This window comes from Antechinus flavipes, chromosome 2 (genome assembly GCF_016432865.1).
Source record: "Antechinus flavipes isolate AdamAnt ecotype Samford, QLD, Australia chromosome 2, AdamAnt_v2, whole genome shotgun sequence".
In the NCBI taxonomy this organism is placed as follows: Eukaryota; Metazoa; Chordata; class Mammalia; order Dasyuromorphia; family Dasyuridae; genus Antechinus; species Antechinus flavipes.
Window position 1 is genome coordinate 274119504 of NC_067399.1, and position 16874 is coordinate 274136377.

The 16874-nt window shown below is 37.2% G+C and overlaps 1 protein-coding gene across 2 annotated transcripts; it reads right to left on the minus strand.

Moving 5' to 3' along the window:
- Positions 1-6468: 6468 nt before the first annotated feature.
- Positions 6469-16591, minus strand: NDUFAF1 (NADH:ubiquinone oxidoreductase complex assembly factor 1). 2 transcript variants are annotated; one of them, XM_051977115.1, is made up of 5 exons: positions 16496-16591; positions 12725-13383; positions 9253-9438; positions 7434-7508; positions 6469-6703 (listed from the first exon to the last, which is right to left on the minus strand). In XM_051977115.1, exons 2-5 carry the CDS (start codon positions 13307-13309, stop codon positions 6560-6562), a joined length of 990 nt encoding a protein of 329 aa, XP_051833075.1. In that variant the 5' UTR covers positions 13310-13383; positions 16496-16591; the 3' UTR covers positions 6469-6559. The 2 variants fall into 2 exon arrangements, with proteins under 2 accessions (XP_051833075.1, XP_051833074.1); XM_051977114.1 differs by lacking the exon at positions 16496-16591 and adding an exon at positions 16245-16458.
- Between the last annotated feature and the right edge of the window lie 283 nt (positions 16592-16874).

Consider the following 16874-nt stretch of genomic DNA (forward strand, 5'->3'; position numbering starts at 1 on the left):
GAGCTTTACGTTTACAATTTGGAATAACAAGAGAGGAAGCTAGGAGCATAGTAAAAGCCTGTATGACTTGCCTTCCTTTCCAGGCTCCTACACTGCCTCCAGGGAAGAACCCTCGTGATTTGAGACCCAATGAAATCTGGCAAATGGATGTGATCCATTATAAATCTTTTGGTCGTCTGTCTTTTATCCATGTTGTGGTAGACATCTTTTCGGGATTCACTTTTGCAATACCAACAGCAAGAGAGACAGCCTGAGTAGTCACTGAATTCCTCACACAAGCATTTGCCATTATGGGTGTGCCACAAGCAATAAAAACAGACAATGGTCCTGCATACACCTCCAAACATTTTGCACACTTTTGTGCATACTATAAGATTTTACACACCACTGGCATATCCTTTAATCCTCAAGGACAGGCAATAGTAGAGAGGAGAAACAGAGACATTAAGACGCTGCTCCAAAAAACAAAAGAAAGGGGGAGCCACAGGTAACCCTAGAGAACTACTAAATCTAGCACTTTATACTATTAACTTCTTGATTTTTGACAAAGATGCACTGGCTCCGGCAGACAGGTTTTATAACCCACTGGAAGGGCAGTGTCCAGTGGGAGCGGCTCCACTATCTTTAGATAATCACCAGGTGATGTGGAGAGATCCAGAAAGTGGTAAATGGAAGGGACCAGAGAAGTTAACTGTGTCAGGGAGAGGGTTTGCTTGTATCTCTACAGATGGAGAAGGAATCAGATGGATGCCAATGAGCCGCATTTGCCTTGTTCATTGGAGAGAGATGGAGCAGACCCTTGAAACGAAGGAGAAGACCCAAGAAACATTGGGTGGTTCCATCGCTGACTGTCCCCACCACTGAAAGAGTGTAGCAATTATGGCATTTGACTCATGGACATCAAAAATTGTTGGACTTCAGAACCCTGAGGAATCATTGGATTCTCTGAGACATAAGACTGTTTGTAGGACTTGAAAGCCCTCAGCAATCACTGAATTTTCTGAGAAATGATAAGACAGTTGCAGGACTTCAAAAATCTGCTGGAATCATTGGATTCCCTAACACATAAAAAGACTGTTGCAGGGCTTCAAATACTTGCAGGGATCATTGGATTCCCTGACACATGAAGCAATGGACAATAGATTGGTTTTGGACTATCTTCTGGTTGCTGAAGAAGGTGTATGTGTGACTGTTGTTTACATACCCTCCTTCTAGGATTTCTGGAAATCTTTTACACCACCATGTTGATTCATATTGTTTGTTATAGCACTACTTGCATGTACAATTCATGTTTGTTACACCACACTGAGCCTGCACTGACTGTGGGGAGAGTCATTACTAATAGCCTCTGCGTTATTGCTATGTGCTTGTGTACTACCTCCCATGCTGATGAGTTTGTGCATACCTGTTTCTAATAAGACCCTTCAGCCTAGAAACCCGCTAGCAACCCCCACTTCCCTTTGGTGCTTTTCATCTCCCTTCCTGAGATGTCAGGGAGGGCATGATTATCTCCTTTTTAGTGCTTTCATTTCTCTTCCTGAGAAGTCCAGGGGGGAGAAGGGGGAGGGAGGAGGGGGTGAGAGGAGGGAGGGACGTGATCACTTTCTTTTCACCTTCACTTAACTTTTCTCCATCTCTCTCCAATGGACAAGGCAAATGCAGCTCACTGGCACCCATCTGATTCCTTCTCCATCTGTAGATATACACCCCTGAGAGGTCAAGGATGGCATGACCACCTGTGTTCTAAAACAAGAGGGAGATGTAATGGGCTGAAGCTGAGCCAATGCACTGAGGTCCGAGCACTTGAGGCTAGTTAGCAATTGGACAATACTCTATTAATATATGCTTGGAGAAAGAATGGCCCCGCCCACTCTCTGTGCAAGTTTGATGTGTTCTATAAAAGATTGAATAGAAGATTTGGTGGATAGAGTGTGAGAGCCAGAGGCACTAGCTGGCCCGATTCATGTTGCAATTGTTCTTACTTCGTGTCACCATTCCTCTTCACCTCCACAAAGAATAAAGATCAAGGATTTTCCCTTATCCTGACTCTGGCTGATTTTAAAATACCCTGGGTGCTAAACGTGGTCATCACAATATACAAGGATAATTTTTTCAACATTGACCCTTGAAAAAACCTTGTGCCCAATTTTTCTCCCTTTCCTCTTACCCCTTCTCCCTAGATGGCAAGCAATTCAATATATGTTAAACACGGTAAAAATTATGTTAAATCCCAAATAGGCATACATATTTATACAATTATCTTGCTGCACAAGAAAAATAAGATAAAATAAGAAAGAAAATCAAATTCAAGCAAACCACAACAAAAAAAGTTAAAATGCTATGTTGTGGTCCACCCTCAGTTCCCACAGTCCTCTCTCTGGGTACAGATGGTTCTTTTCATCACAAGATCATTGGAACTGGCCTGAATCATCTCATTATCTGTCAAAATTGATTATCATATAGTCTTGTTGTTACCGTGTACAATGATCTCCTGGTTCTGCTCATTTTACTAGCATCAGTTCATGTTAAGTCCCTCCAGGCCTTTCTGAAATCATCCTGCTGATTGTTTCTTATAGAATAGTAACATTCCATAACATTCATATACCACAATTTACCCAATCTTCTCCAATTGATGGGCATCCACTTAGTTTCCAGTTTCATACCACTATAAAGAGGGCTGCTACAAACATTCTTGCATATGTGGGTCCCTTTCCCTTCTTTAAGATCTCCTTAGGATATAAGCCCAGTAGAAGCACTGCTGGATCAAAGGGTATGCACAATTTGATAACTTTTTGAGCATAGTTCCAAATTGCTCCCCAAAATGATTGGATCCATTCACAGTTCCACCAACAATGCATCAGTGTCCCAGTTTTCCTACATCTCCTCCAACATTCGTCATTATCTTTTCCTGTCAAATTAGCCAATCTGAGAGGTGTGTAGTGGTATCTCAGAATTAATTTCCATTTCTCTAATCAATAGTGATTTAGAGCATTTTTTCATATAAGTATAAATGGCTTTAATTTCTTCATCTGAAAATTGTCTGTTCATATCCTTTATTTATCAATTGGGGAATGGCCTGTATTCTTATAAATTTCAATCAGTTCTTTATATATTTTAGAAATGGGGCCTTTATAAGTGATGTATTCTTAATCAAACAAGAGATAGAGGCAATTTCAAAAAATAAAATGAATAACTGATTATCTGAAACTGAGAAAGCTGCAAAGAGGACATTAATGCATCTACGATAAGAAGGGAAGTGGTCAAATGTAAAAAAGAAATCTTTTTTTCAGATTTTTCCAATAAAGGCTAGGTATAAAAAAATCTATAAAAAAATAAAAATATATATGTGTTTGTGTGTGTGTATGACTAAAAGCCATTCCCCAATATAGCTACATGTTGTCAATGGATATGAACAAAGAGTTAAAAGAAATATTCACTACCACCTGAATAAATGCTCTAAATCACTAATAAGAAAGGGTACAACAATTGAGTTTATATCTTCCCATTCTACAAATTGACAAAAATGACAAAAAATGGCACTGTTCAATGTTGGAATGAGTATAGACATACTAATACATTGTTGGTGTAACTGTGAAATGGCACAATCATTTTAGAAAGTCTTTTAGAATTATGTAAATAAAGTTACTGAAATGTCTATACCCTTTCAATCAGAGATTCTATTACCAGACTTACAGCCCAAAGAAAGTATCAGCAATGCATTTTTGTTTTTCTTCCCAGCTTATTTATACCTTCTGAATCCAATTCTCTCTGTGCAATAAGAAAACTGTTAGGTTCTGCACACATTTTTCTATCTAGGATATACCGTAATCTATTCAACATGTAAAGGACTGCTTGCCATCTGGGGGAGGGGGTGGAGGGAAGGAGGGGAAAAATTGGAACAGAAATGAGTGCAATGGATAATGCTGTAAAAAATTACCCTGGCATGGGTTCTGTCAATAAAAAGTTATTAAAAAAAAAAGTATCAGTAAGAAAACAGTTCCCACATACATCAAAGATTGACAGCATTTTTTAATGATAGCTAAAAATTATAATAGCCCATCAATTAGAGAATGGCTAAACAAACAGTGACATATTTAATATAATGGAATATTACTATATTATGTTTGTATTGAATACAAAAAAGCATGGAAAGATTTCTGAATTGATGCAATGTGAATAAGCAGAGCCAAGAAAACAAAATATGTAGTAATTAAACACTGTTAATGGAAAAATTAACTACATACTAAAAAAAGAAAAAATGAAACAAAAATTTTAAATTCAAGCAGGATTTAAAAGAAGAGATAAAAGAGGGTACCCCCAACCCCTCCCTTCATAGAGATAAGAGATCTAAACATGTTATACATTGTACTTGTTTTCAGACTTTTTCAATATATCTTTTATTTATGCTCATCTTTTTTTCTAAAAAAAACACTGTTATATGGGCTGGCTCTATAGGGAGAAAAAAAAAGATACTTGAGATAACTATAATAACGTGGACATAAACTTATTTAAAAAACAAATAAAAATTTTCAATGATACTGAACTTTTGTTTTATCTGGCAGTCAAACAATGTTTGAATTCTTCCACTTAAGAATTTATATTCAAGGAGATGCTAGGTGGCACTGAGGATAGAGTACCAGTCCTCAACTCAGAAGGACCTGAGTTCAAATTTGACCTCAGACACTTAAAACTTCCTAGCTGTATGACCCTGGGAAAGTTACTTAACCATAATTGTGGAAGGAAGGAGGGAAGGAAGGAAGGAGGGAAGGAAAGAAGGAGGGAAAGAGGGAAGGAGGGAAGGAGGGAAGGAGGGAAGAAGGGAAGGAGGGAAGGAGAGAAGGAAGGAAGAAAGGAAGAAAGAAAGGAAAAAAGAAAGAAAAGAAAGGAAAGAAGGAAGGAAGGAAGAAAAAGAATTTATATTTAAATGTACATACTGTGAAATGTCAGATATGGTCAGTGTTCAGGTTGGTTTTGCTGAATTGTTTTTTTCTTTTTTAAAGCTTTGATACAAAAGATTATTAGAGATGGCATTTGGAAATTAACATGAATATAAGGCAGCCATATAAAAACATTTTCTTAAAATTTATATTTATAGTCAAAAAATTATCTGAGTCCCTAAAAAGACATTTACATGGAAATAAAAAGAATAAGCTCCAGGCTAAGATAGAACTATGAGCTGTTTTGCCAACTTGAAAATATCATAGTACAGTATATCTACCTTGCAGGGATCAGAATCCCTAGGTTGAGAATCCATACTCTTTTTTTTTTTTTAATTTTATTTGATTTAATAATAACTTTGTATTGACAGAATCCATGCCAGGATAATTTTTTTACAACATTATCCCTTGCACTCACTTATGTTTCGTTTTTTTCCCCTCCCTCCCTCCACCCCCCCCCCAAGATGGCAAGCAGTCCTATATATGTTAAATATGTTGCAGTATATCCTAGATACAATACATATTTGCAGAACCGAACAGTTCTCCTGTTGCACAGGGAGAATTGGGAGAATCCATACTCTTAACATGATTAATGCAGAAATTTGTTTGTATGATTATATGTGTTTGTAATAGGGTTTACTTTTCTTGCCTTCTCAAAGGGGAAGGGGAGGAAAAATGGAAGGCAGAGAATTTTAGAATTGAAAATAAAGCTGAATTTAGAATCTATGGTCACATGGCTAATGGCTGAGGCAAGAAAGTCATATATCTGACGTTATGGAATATTATTGTTCTGTAAGAAATGACCAGCAGGATGAATACAGAGAGGACTGGCGAGACTTACATGAACTGATGCTAAGTGAAATGAGCAGAACAGGAGATCATTATATACCTCAACAATGATACAGTATGAGGATGTATTCTGATGGAAGTAGATCTCTTCGATAAAGAGATCTAATTCAGTTTCAATTGATCAAGGATGGACAGAAGCAGCTACACCCAAAGAATGAACACTGGGAAATGAATATAAACTGCTTGAATTTTTGTTTTTCTTCCCGGGTTATTTCTACCTTCTGAATCCAATTCTCCCTGTGCAACAAGAGAACTGTTTGGTTCTGTTTGGTATTGCATACAATATGTGTATCTAGGATATACTGTAACCTATTTAACATGTATAGGACTGCTTGCCATTTGGGGGAGGGGGTAGAGGGAGGGAGGGAGGGAAAAATCAGAACAGAAGTGAGTGCAAGGGATAATGTAAAAAATTACCCTGGCATGGATTCTGTCAATAAAAAGTTATTTAAAAATTAAAAAAAAAAAAAAGAAAGAAAGAAAGTCATATACTTCTTAGTCTTTACCTAAAAAAGGATGCTAATAAGGCCACTACATAGTTATTGTGAAGAAAACATTTTGCAGACTTTAAATGCTACTTAAAACAAATTGTATCACAAGTGCCCCACACATCCCTTGCCTTCTCTTCAGATTTGGATCCAATGTTGTTTCTGTTCCACTTAAGAAATAACACTGCATAAAATACTAATACTAAAAACTTTATTTCATCACTGTCAAGTAACAGAATGATATCAACTACTTAATTACAAAGAAATGATGATTTACTGTGCTGGCTAAAAATTTCCACAAATCTTTTTACAATCTTCATAGGCAAATTCTTCAGTATGGGTTGGGTCATGAAATACTCCAATAAAATCTATTTCCAGGTAGAATGGACCATTAACTTTATCAGCCAGGGTGAATCCAACACTACTGATCTGTATTGAAAACGAAGAAAATAATTAAATTTTATGTTCATTCTTTACAATATATCTATAATTCTCTCAAATGTTTATTATAGCTGAGTCTCTTCACACTTCAGTGTAAGATGTTGCTATGTTCTAATAAAGACAAGTAAAACCCTGCTAATCCCTAGGAAGTATTAAAAAAAGATTTTGGCCTCTCAAACAAAGCTAAAGGAGATTATGACTTGCCCATCCAGACCACTGAAAGGCTACATAAGAAAGAGGACAGAGAATTTTCTGAAAACTGACTCTATCACTTACCTTGCCATGCCAAGAGCCTCTTTGTGTTTCAGTTTCCTCATATGTAAAATAATATAATTCTTACTTCACAGAGTTGTTATAAGAAGATTTATAGACTCTTAATACATCATAAAAATGTTAAGAGTGGCTTTCCTCACATCTGGCCTTTCTCCCATCCACTTCACTACAGCCTAATTCCCTTCCAGGGAAGGCCCTTTAACAGACTTGTGCCACTGTAAGAAGTCCCTAGATTCTGAAATGTTTCATCCCATTTAAAAAATGAAACATATCTCTACAATTCCTTCATTTATTATTCTGCCTAATAAATAAAAGAACTGAGGATCAGCTTAGGTGTAACACTGGCTCATCCACTGCTATCAGTAGAAAAATGTAGCGAACACTTTCACTAGAATAGCATTACTCAAAAAGACTAAATGATCCTGAAAATTCACAAAAAACTCACCTGGTCTGTAAGAAATGGATGTTGGTTATCCTGGATCCTCCCCTTACTGGAGAAAAAAAACTTGGAGAACGGAATCTGAAGTAAGAAAGCACTCATCTCATCACTCATGCCTGAGATGCAGAGAACTTTGGCATTTACTTAGATTTGACCAGATAAGGAGACAACAGTAAATTTAAACTTAATTCTAAACTCTAAGTACAGACATACACACACACACACACACACACACACACACACACACACACACACGTGTACATCTCTCTGTATACATTTTACATACTTCATTTAAAAAAAAAAAAAAAAACACCATTCTGGTAGCCCCTTTGCCAATCTTACCTTTTCTCATCCAACCCTTTATCCTCTATTCAAGCTTATGTTTTGGAAAAACTTATCTGAAATTACTCTGATCTAAGCAGTGAATCTTGATATTTCCTTTCTTTATAAAAGGGAACCATGTGGATATAGTTCCACCATAAACTTAAACAATTTTAGTTAATCTTTGAGAGTCTTATTTTTTCCCAGCTCACTAAGGGTTAAACAACATCAAAAAGTTAATTAAAAGATATATTCCTGATGGCATCTCATTTCCTTGCCAATCTAAAAAGTATTATGGGGAGAAAAACCATTTAAGTCGAGCACTGTTGTCATAAGATTTATACAGAGAAGGCAAGGAAAACAATTTGGTGTGCCTTTAAAAGTATTTAAATACAAGACTTTGTTCATTTTTGAGGGTATAATTTTTGGTATAGGGAAACACTAACACATACTAGCCTAATATTATAGTTTCCTCAGATCTCCCTGTCCTGAGGTTAGTGATTGTGGCTTCTCTGATGAATACTATGGAAATCAACACAGCAGCAAGCCTGATTTCAAGCCCTGCACCTTACAATCGTGTCCAATTTATCTATCCCCCATAAATATCAATTTCCCAATCTAATAAAAGGGGAATAAATAGTACCTGCCCTACCTAGCTCTGAGGAAATTTATTTTTAAGATTTAAGCAAATGGGGGCAGCTAGGTAGTACAGTGGATAGAACACCAACCCTGAAGTCAGGAGGACCTGAGTTCAAATCTGGCCTCAGACACTTAACACTTCTTTGCTGTGTGACCCTGGGCAAGTCACTTAACCCCAATTGCCTCAGCAAAAAAAAACAAAAAGAAAAAGAAAAAAAGATTTAAACAAATGCAATAATGTATGTGAAAGGTTCAACCAATCAACAAGCATTTATTAAACACCTACTATGTGCCATGCACTGCCCTAAGTGAATCTAAGAAAACATAAAGCAAGTACTAATCAAATGAAATATTACTAGTTCAAATAAATGGAGTAAAATATGAAAAAACAATCTCATAAAATAACATCCCCCAGCTTTTCATTTGTATCCCTAAGAAATGATGCAATTTTGTTCCATAAAATTTCAATAACTTTAATTCATGAGAAACTTATATCTCTTCTTTGAAAACTTAATAGTACTATTCATTAAGTAGAGATGGTTCAGAGTGGTCATGATATAAAATATATGTGAAAAGAAATCCATTTATGCATTTGGCACTGATGTAAAATCACTGTGACTTAGCACATTCCTGAAGAGAACCATTATCTAACCACGTCAATATATACTATATCATGATTTGATATTTTATTTTATAAATATATTCACCATAAGGGCAGACTAGTTCTTTATTTTACAAATAAAACAGTTCCATACTCTACTCTTTCACTCTATCAGTAGCGATCAATACAAAGAAAATCAACCTGCAGTCATGATTTCAAAGGATTTCATTTCCAAAATCCAGAGAAAAATCTTTGTGTTATTACCTTGACCTCTTGCCAATATGGCCCACCACGTGTGTACATGAAGTAACTATATAAATGATGACTTTTATGGATGAGGTTGGTATCTGTTTTGATATTCACCATCCAGGGCCGACCATCCCCACGCACACGGAGATAGAGAGTATTAAAATTGGACCAATCGTGATACTTCTTCCTCTCAAAAGCACCCTAAAGGCATGAAAAAAGGTTAATATATTAATGGATAATTTTAATAATATAACCTAATATTCATATTCACAGTGAGGGCACTATCCACTAGCTGTAAAATACAGATCCATCATCTAAAATCATAATCATAATCAGAAAACAGTACTTATTTTTTTCTTTCTTACAGAAGAACTCTTTTTGGCTTTCTTCAAATTTAATAATATTGGACAACAGTAAAAATAGGGCACTGAATAGTTATTAGTATCTAAGCAAAAGATATTATGGTTCTATATTTCTGAATTTTAAAAACTCCTCCTTATCCCATTCTCTGGGCTATCTATATATGCTTATCTGTGGCTCTCTCTATCTCTGTTACACTGTAAGCTCCTTGAGAGTAGGGAATGTCATTTTTTCATCTTTCTACCCCCAAGACCTTTATGTATTACATACAAAATAAATCTTTGTTGTTAAAATTAAAATTAAATTCAGCATGGGAAAACTACCTTCCACTAAAAACAATGCTTTGCATATGATAAATACTTTGTTTTTTATTTTAATGAATGATTTACAAAAAATTTTGAAAATCTTAAGAACTCTAATAAAATAGCTATGCTCTTCTCCAACTGCTAAATGGTCAAAGGATATGAACAGAAAATTTTCAGATAAAGAAATTAAAACTATTTCTATTCATATGCAAAAATCACTATTTGCTCTGAGGTACCACTTCACACCTCTCAGATTGACTAAGATGACAGGGAAAAAATCATGTTGAATGACGAGATGATTCAGGCCAGTTCCAATGATTTTGTGATAAAGAGAGCCATCTACACCCAGAGAGAAAACTGTGGAAACTCTGGATGGATCACAACATAACATTTTCACTCTTTTTGTTGTTTGCTTGCATTTTGTTTTCTTTCTCATTTTTGTTCCTTTTTAATTTGATTTTTCTTGTGCAGCAAGATAATTATATAAATAGGTAATGCCTATATTGGATTTTATATATTTTTTTATCATTTTTAACATATATTGGATTATTTGCCATGTAGAGGAGAGAGTGAAAAAGGGGTGAAAAATTGGAACACAAGGTTTTGCAAGAGTTAATGTTGAAAAATTATTCATGCATATGTTTTGAAAATAAAAAGCTTTAATTAAAAAAAAATTGTTGCAGAATGAAATAAGCAGAAACAAAACAAAACAAAACAAAAAAGATCATTATGTGTAATGTTTGGGTTAGCTTTCTGGAGGTTTTTATTGTCTCTTTCATATCTCCTTTACAGTCTGTGTCTGTCACAGTCTAACACAGTCTTGATCTTAGTGGAGGAATGCAGTAGGCAGGAGAGCCACTAGGAGGATGGTCAAAGATGGAATGTCTCATTTCCAATCCTTCTCAGCCCTTATATACCTTGGTATGATTACACCATTATAGCATACTGAGTATGTGTGAACTAAAGAACCATTACATCACCATACTAAGTATATATAAACTAGAGAACCATTATCTCATCAATTCCACTGAGTTAACTCCTTGTTGTAAGTATCTTTGTTTTAAGTATGCTTCTCCAAAGTTCTGGTCCTCTACAATGATGAATGTTGGAGGGAATGTGAGAAAACTGGGACACTACACGTTGTTGGGAAAGTTGTGAACTGATCCAACCATTCTGGGAGAGCAATTTGGATCTATGCCCAAAAGACTATTAAACTGTGCATACCCTTTGATCCAGCAGTATCTCTACTGGGCTTATATCCCAAAGAGATCTTAAAGAAGGGAAAGGGACCCACATGTGCAAAAATGTTTATAGCAGCCCTTTTTGTAGTGGCAAGAAACTGGAAACTGAGTGGATGCCCATCAATTGGAGAATGGCTGAATAAGTTGTATATGAATATTATGGCATATTATTGTTCTATAAAAAAACAATCAACAGGATGATTTTAGAGAGGCCTGGAGCAACTTCCATGAACTGATGAGGAAAACATTGTACACGGCAACAACAAGATTATATGATAATCAACTGTGTTGCACTTGGGTCTTTTCAAAAATGAGGTGATTCAGGCCAATTCCAATAGACTTGTAAAGGAGAGAGCCATCTGAACCCAGAGAGAGGACTATGAGGACTGAATGTGGATCACAACATAGCATTTGCACCTTTTCTGTTGTTGTTTGCTTGCTTGTTTTTTTCTCTCATTTTTTTCCTTTTGATCTGATTTTTCTTATGCAGCATGACAATTGTGGAAATACGTTTAGAAGAACCACACATGTTTAACCTATATTGGATCACTTGCTGTTTAGGGGAGGGGAGTGGTAGGAAGGGAGGGAGAAAAATTTCAAACACAAGGTTTTGCAAGAGTGAATGTTGAAAACTATCTTTCATGTATTTTGAAAAACAAAAAGCTATTATTATATTTTTTTAAAAAAACTGTTATACTCTATCATGATTGTAGAGCGCTAATGAAGAAGCATGCCATTCATACTTCTACTAGAGAAACAGACAATAGGCCACTACTGAATTTTCTTGAGTAGTAAAGTGGTCAAGATGCTACTTTAGAAGAATTATTCTGGTGCTTGTGTGGAAGTCAGCTAAGATGGGGAAGAGATTGGAAGCTGGGAATCCAATTAAGAAATTGCAATAATAGTCACAGGGTCTAGTTAGTGAGAGGAGGATGTAAGAGAGATTGTAAAGGTAAGCTGGACAAGATTTAGCAACTATTTGGAAACAGAACAGTGAAAAAGAAGGAAGAGTACAGGATGAACTCAAGGTTAAACTTCAGAGTGGCAACATGATACAACACAAGTCCAAACAAGTAACTAATTCCAACCAGTCTCCCTCCCAATCTGCTGAGACAAATCCAAACCCACCCAAGCCAGGAGTGGGAGTCTGGCACAGGACGTGCCTAAACCATTCACAGTGTCCTGAAAAGCTGGGCTCCCTCTAGGGAAAGCCCGAGCCAGCTGCCGGAATCTTAGCTCAAAGCTGAGCCATCGGCTCACAGAGAGCAGCAGACTCAAATCTTCTCCCGCCATTTCTAAAACTGAATACACACGGCTTTTCTGATACTGGAATGACCTGCTCTGGCCCAAATGATCAGGCTAGACAACAGGGACCAGTCAACAAATAAGTTGGGACTTTCCACTCGACTTTACAAAGGCCTTTTTCCCTTTAATTTCAGTGCTAAAAATGCACACTTCAGTATAAATCAGCCCTCTACTTGGGGTATTCCAAGTATTTCCCTTATCATAAAGAAAAGCTAAAACTGAGACTGAAGAAAAGGCCATTTTGGAGAGCCCAAGAACTGGATCATTTCCACTTACCCTTGGAATCCTAGATGTCATTGCACAGTATCCGCTGCGTTGTGTTTCACCATCATGAGGAATTTCAGTATTGAGGATCCCATAGAAGAGTGCACTTTGGTTATTGCTGGCCATTTTCAGGAAAACTTTGCTTCTGCCTCCTATTGTCCTGTCAGATGTCACTAGCCATTTATCCAAATCTTCATTACTGCGAAATTGCCACATTACCCTAGTATTTTCTAATAAAACTTCATGTAAAGGGCGACATTCGGGTCCTGTCCAACGGCCTACCAGCTCCTTCATTAAAAGTTTAAAATGATCCTTTATCTCAGCCCTAATTGCTTTGTCAAAATCAATTTCAATCTTTTCCTTAGGTGAAATTAGATCTACACCAACTTCACTCTTAGTTTGTTTTTCTAATCCACCGTGAGTCTTTCCTTCAGGGGAAGATCTACCTGAAGCAGCCTCTGTTTTTTTAATACTACTGTACAATCTAGAGGGGTAGCCAGTAAAAACAGATCCCAATAAAAAGCATTGGGCAGCATCTTGTATTCCGCATAACTTAGGAAAATGAATGCCACTTAGCAGTTTGTGAAGTAAAGCCATTGTGAACCAATTCAAATCAAAATTCTCCACAATTCATTAGGGAAAAGTAACTACAGCTACAAGTCCAGCTCTACCTGCAACAAAAGAAACAGGAGTTACCAAATTAGCAATAAATTTATCCTTTCTTTCAAAATGTAACCAGAATCTGTAAAATGAATCATAATAAACAACATCTTCCTGAGCCTAAGTTTACTAGAAAACATATAATCATCTCACTAAGTTCTGTAAAATATAAAGAAAATTAGGGGTGAAGCCAAGATGGCAGAGGAGAAGGAAACATCATATCTCCTGTCATTCCTCCAAATTTCTATAAAATGTACTAAGCTAAAACCTGGTGCGAAAATGCAGAAAAAGTCCAAGTGAGTCCTTTGTGAGACCCAGGTCCACATGTGGACAGGACGGGGGTGGGAGTGCAGGGCCCAGACCTGCACCAGGATACAGAGCTGGGGACAGGAGCCCCAGCAGCCTGGTCACACTGTCCAATATAAGGTCCAAGTAAGGAGGGTGTTTCCCAGGAGGAAGGCCCTGGCTGGTATTTTGAGAAAGAAGTCCATGAGACAGCAAGAGAGGCAATGTGACTGAGACTCTGACCAAGGTCTCAATTCCAACATCTAGCCTTGGACTCCAAGGGGACAACAGGGAGGAATTCAGACCAAAGGAAGCTGACAAGTCTGCCTCAATGCACCAACAAACTAGTTTCTAGCTGGCTGACAGGGACAGAATACAGCAGCTGGGCACCCAGGAACTTGCAGAGTTCAGAGCAGGGGAACAGCTATCAGTTTGCAGTGGATCAGATCACTCTGGGAACACTGAATGCTTGAGATCAAGAATAACACAATCCTAAGTAACCCAAAAAAGTAGCAATAGGACCAGCTCACTCCAGAAGTTCCACACCACCCAGTTCTTATAGCAAGTCTGAAGTTAGAAAGTAGGATAGAAGAACAGCAACTGCCCCCCCCTCAAAAAAAAGAATTATCCTCTAAAGAGCTATTACGGTTTCAGAAAAGTTCAAGAAAAAATGCAGAAGAGATGACTCCAAACCATCTACAAGCAAAATCCTAGAGAAAAACATAACTTGAGCACATATTCCACTAGAATTCCTGGAAGAGATGAAGAAGTTTTTTTTGTTTGTTTTTGTTTTTAAGAGTCAGAAGATAAATTATAACTGTAAAGAGTACTTGAGGAAAAAACTGGAAAAGAAATGAGAGAACAGGAAAGAGATTTAGCAGCTTACCCAAGCAACAAAATCCTTGAAAATTAGGAGGAACTAAATACAAGCCAATAACTCCAGGAAGCATAAAGAAATATTCAAACAAAGTCAAAAGCTTAAAAAAAATGGAAGAAATTTGTAAAATAGGTCACAGTGAAACTAAATGACTTATAAAACAGCTCGAAGGGAAAAAATTAATAATTATTGGATTATCCAGTTGGACTATTATGATTAAAAAAAAAAGAGCTTTGGCATCTTATTTCAAGAAATCTCAAAAAGAAAATTGTGTACCTCTCAAGATCAGAAGACAAAGTAGAAAAGAAAGAATCCGCTGATCACTTTTTGGAAGAAATCCCCAAACTGAAAATTCCCAGAAATATCAGAGCCAAAATCCAGAGCTTCTAGGTCAAAGAAAAAAATACTGCAAACAGCTACAAAGAAAGAATTCAAGTATTCAGGGGCAACAATCAAGATAGGTCACATGTTATTTTTCAACCCCACTATAAAGCATAGGAGAACTTGGAATACAATATTCCAGAAGACAAAAGATATGATAAGGGTTTATAGCCAAGAATAACTTACTCAGCAAAACTGAATGTAATGTTGCAAAGGAAAAAAATGGGTCTTTAATAAAATAAAAGATTTCTAAAGCATTCCTAAAAAAAAAAATAATTTAAAAAAAGTTTTGTAGCAACTTTGAAATTCAAACACACAAATGAAGAGAAGCATAAAAAGGTACGCATGAATGAACAATGATAAAGGCCTAAACAAAAATTAACTACTGACTTTCAAATATGGGAAGATAATATATGTCAAAGGAGTCCAGTTAGATAAAACTTAAGAGTGGCTGATTAAAACAAATATTTTTTTAAAAGAAATGTAAAATAATTTCCCCAGCATTTCAAACTGTAAGACACTTCTAGTTGTGGGCAAGTTTTAACATTTTAGCAAATCTGAAATTCAGCTGTGAATCAGCTGCTAACAACCTGTTGTCAGGTCACTTCAGTGGTGACCCCAACTGGAGTTTTCTTGGTAAAGATCTTGAGAGTGGTTTTTCCATTTCCTTCCCTAGTTCATTTTACAGATGAGTAAACTGAGGCACGTGGGGCTACATAACTTGCCCAGGGTCACACAGTAAGTGTCTGAGGCTGGATTTAAACTAATGAAGACCAGTCTCCAAGACTGCAAGATTTATAAATTAGGTAATGAGTGGCTAACAATTTAATATAATCCCAGTACCTCTAAAAATAACAATGATGATATTTCCATTTTTCTTACATTTGTATTCTAAGTTCTATTTGTTTGGGTTTTTTTAACTCTTCAAAACTAATTTACATACAGTCTTATGTAATGCTCAATAGTTTGGCAAGATGGTAGACAAAGATCCCCATCATTTATTTCCTACTGTCTTTCTCTGCCACCCAAGGGCACTGCCTTTGGACACTGTAGCCTTCGTGCCTTGGGTTCGAAGGTAAAGCACTTCACCTCAGTTTCCTCACCTATAAAATAAAGAGTTTAGATCACATGACCAGTAACGCCCCGTCCATCTCTCATCCTAGAGCTGCTGGGCAGGATCTCTAGCCCCAGAGCGGGTGATTTAATACTATTAATAAAAGCGCTTTAGGGGCCGCTTTAGAGCGGCAGACCTGGGTTCGAACGCTTAGTCCGTCAATCCCTAGTTACTACCTCTGTGACTTTGGACATGCAAGCCCAGGGTTTCTTCACCTGTAAATGCGGTCTTAGGCTAGAAGAGTTCTGCATTCCTTCCCAGCCAAAAATCTGGGATCCTCCGAAAAATTAAAGCCACTTCCGGGTCGCAAGCCACAGATGAGAGACTCAGCAAGGTCCCGGAGCCCGACAACCCTTGCCCCAGTCCAGTCTGGGGTGTAGTCCGGAGGCCTAATTGACCCTAATCATCCTCGTTCCAGAAACCGGAAGTCAGTGGTCCGAGACCTAACGCGTTCCCCCAAACCCACCTCATAGCGCTCTCCTTCCCTTCTCCGGGTACAGCTCAACCTCCCCATCTGACCTTTCTCGGCTTCAAAAAGTGACTTCCGCCTGCGCCTGCGTCCTATGCAGCTGCTGTTCCGCCGCAGCACGAAATCCCAAAGCAAAGAGTTCCGTCCACTACAAGTGGATGATGGATGACGCCCCATCCTCCCAGCTGGAAAGATTAGGTAGCAAGTCCCTTTACAATGTAGGACAGATTTAAAGGTTAGGACAGCGGGTTAGCGCAGGAGATTGAAGCTTTGGATTTGGAGCTAGACTAATGTGAGTTCAAGTTCAAACAAAAACATTTAATTAGCCATGTGACTCTGAACAAATGACTAACCTTTGTTTACCTTAGTTTTCTCA

What these genes read in the sequence shown, in the direction of transcription:
- NDUFAF1 (XM_051977115.1), bottom strand. Translation starts at nt 13,309, where the DNA reads ATGGCTTTACTTCACAAACTGCTAAGTGGCATTCATTTTCCTAAGTTA. An exon ending in TGACATCTAGGATTCCAAGG is followed by an intron (nt 9,439 to 12,724) that starts GTAAGTGGAAAT and finishes TCATGCCTTTAG; the next exon opens with GGTGCTTTTGAGAGGAAGAA. An exon ending in CATATTGGCAAGAGGTCAAG is followed by an intron (nt 7,509 to 9,252) that starts GTAATAACACAA and finishes TTCTTACTTCAG; the next exon opens with ATTCCGTTCTCCAAGTTTTT.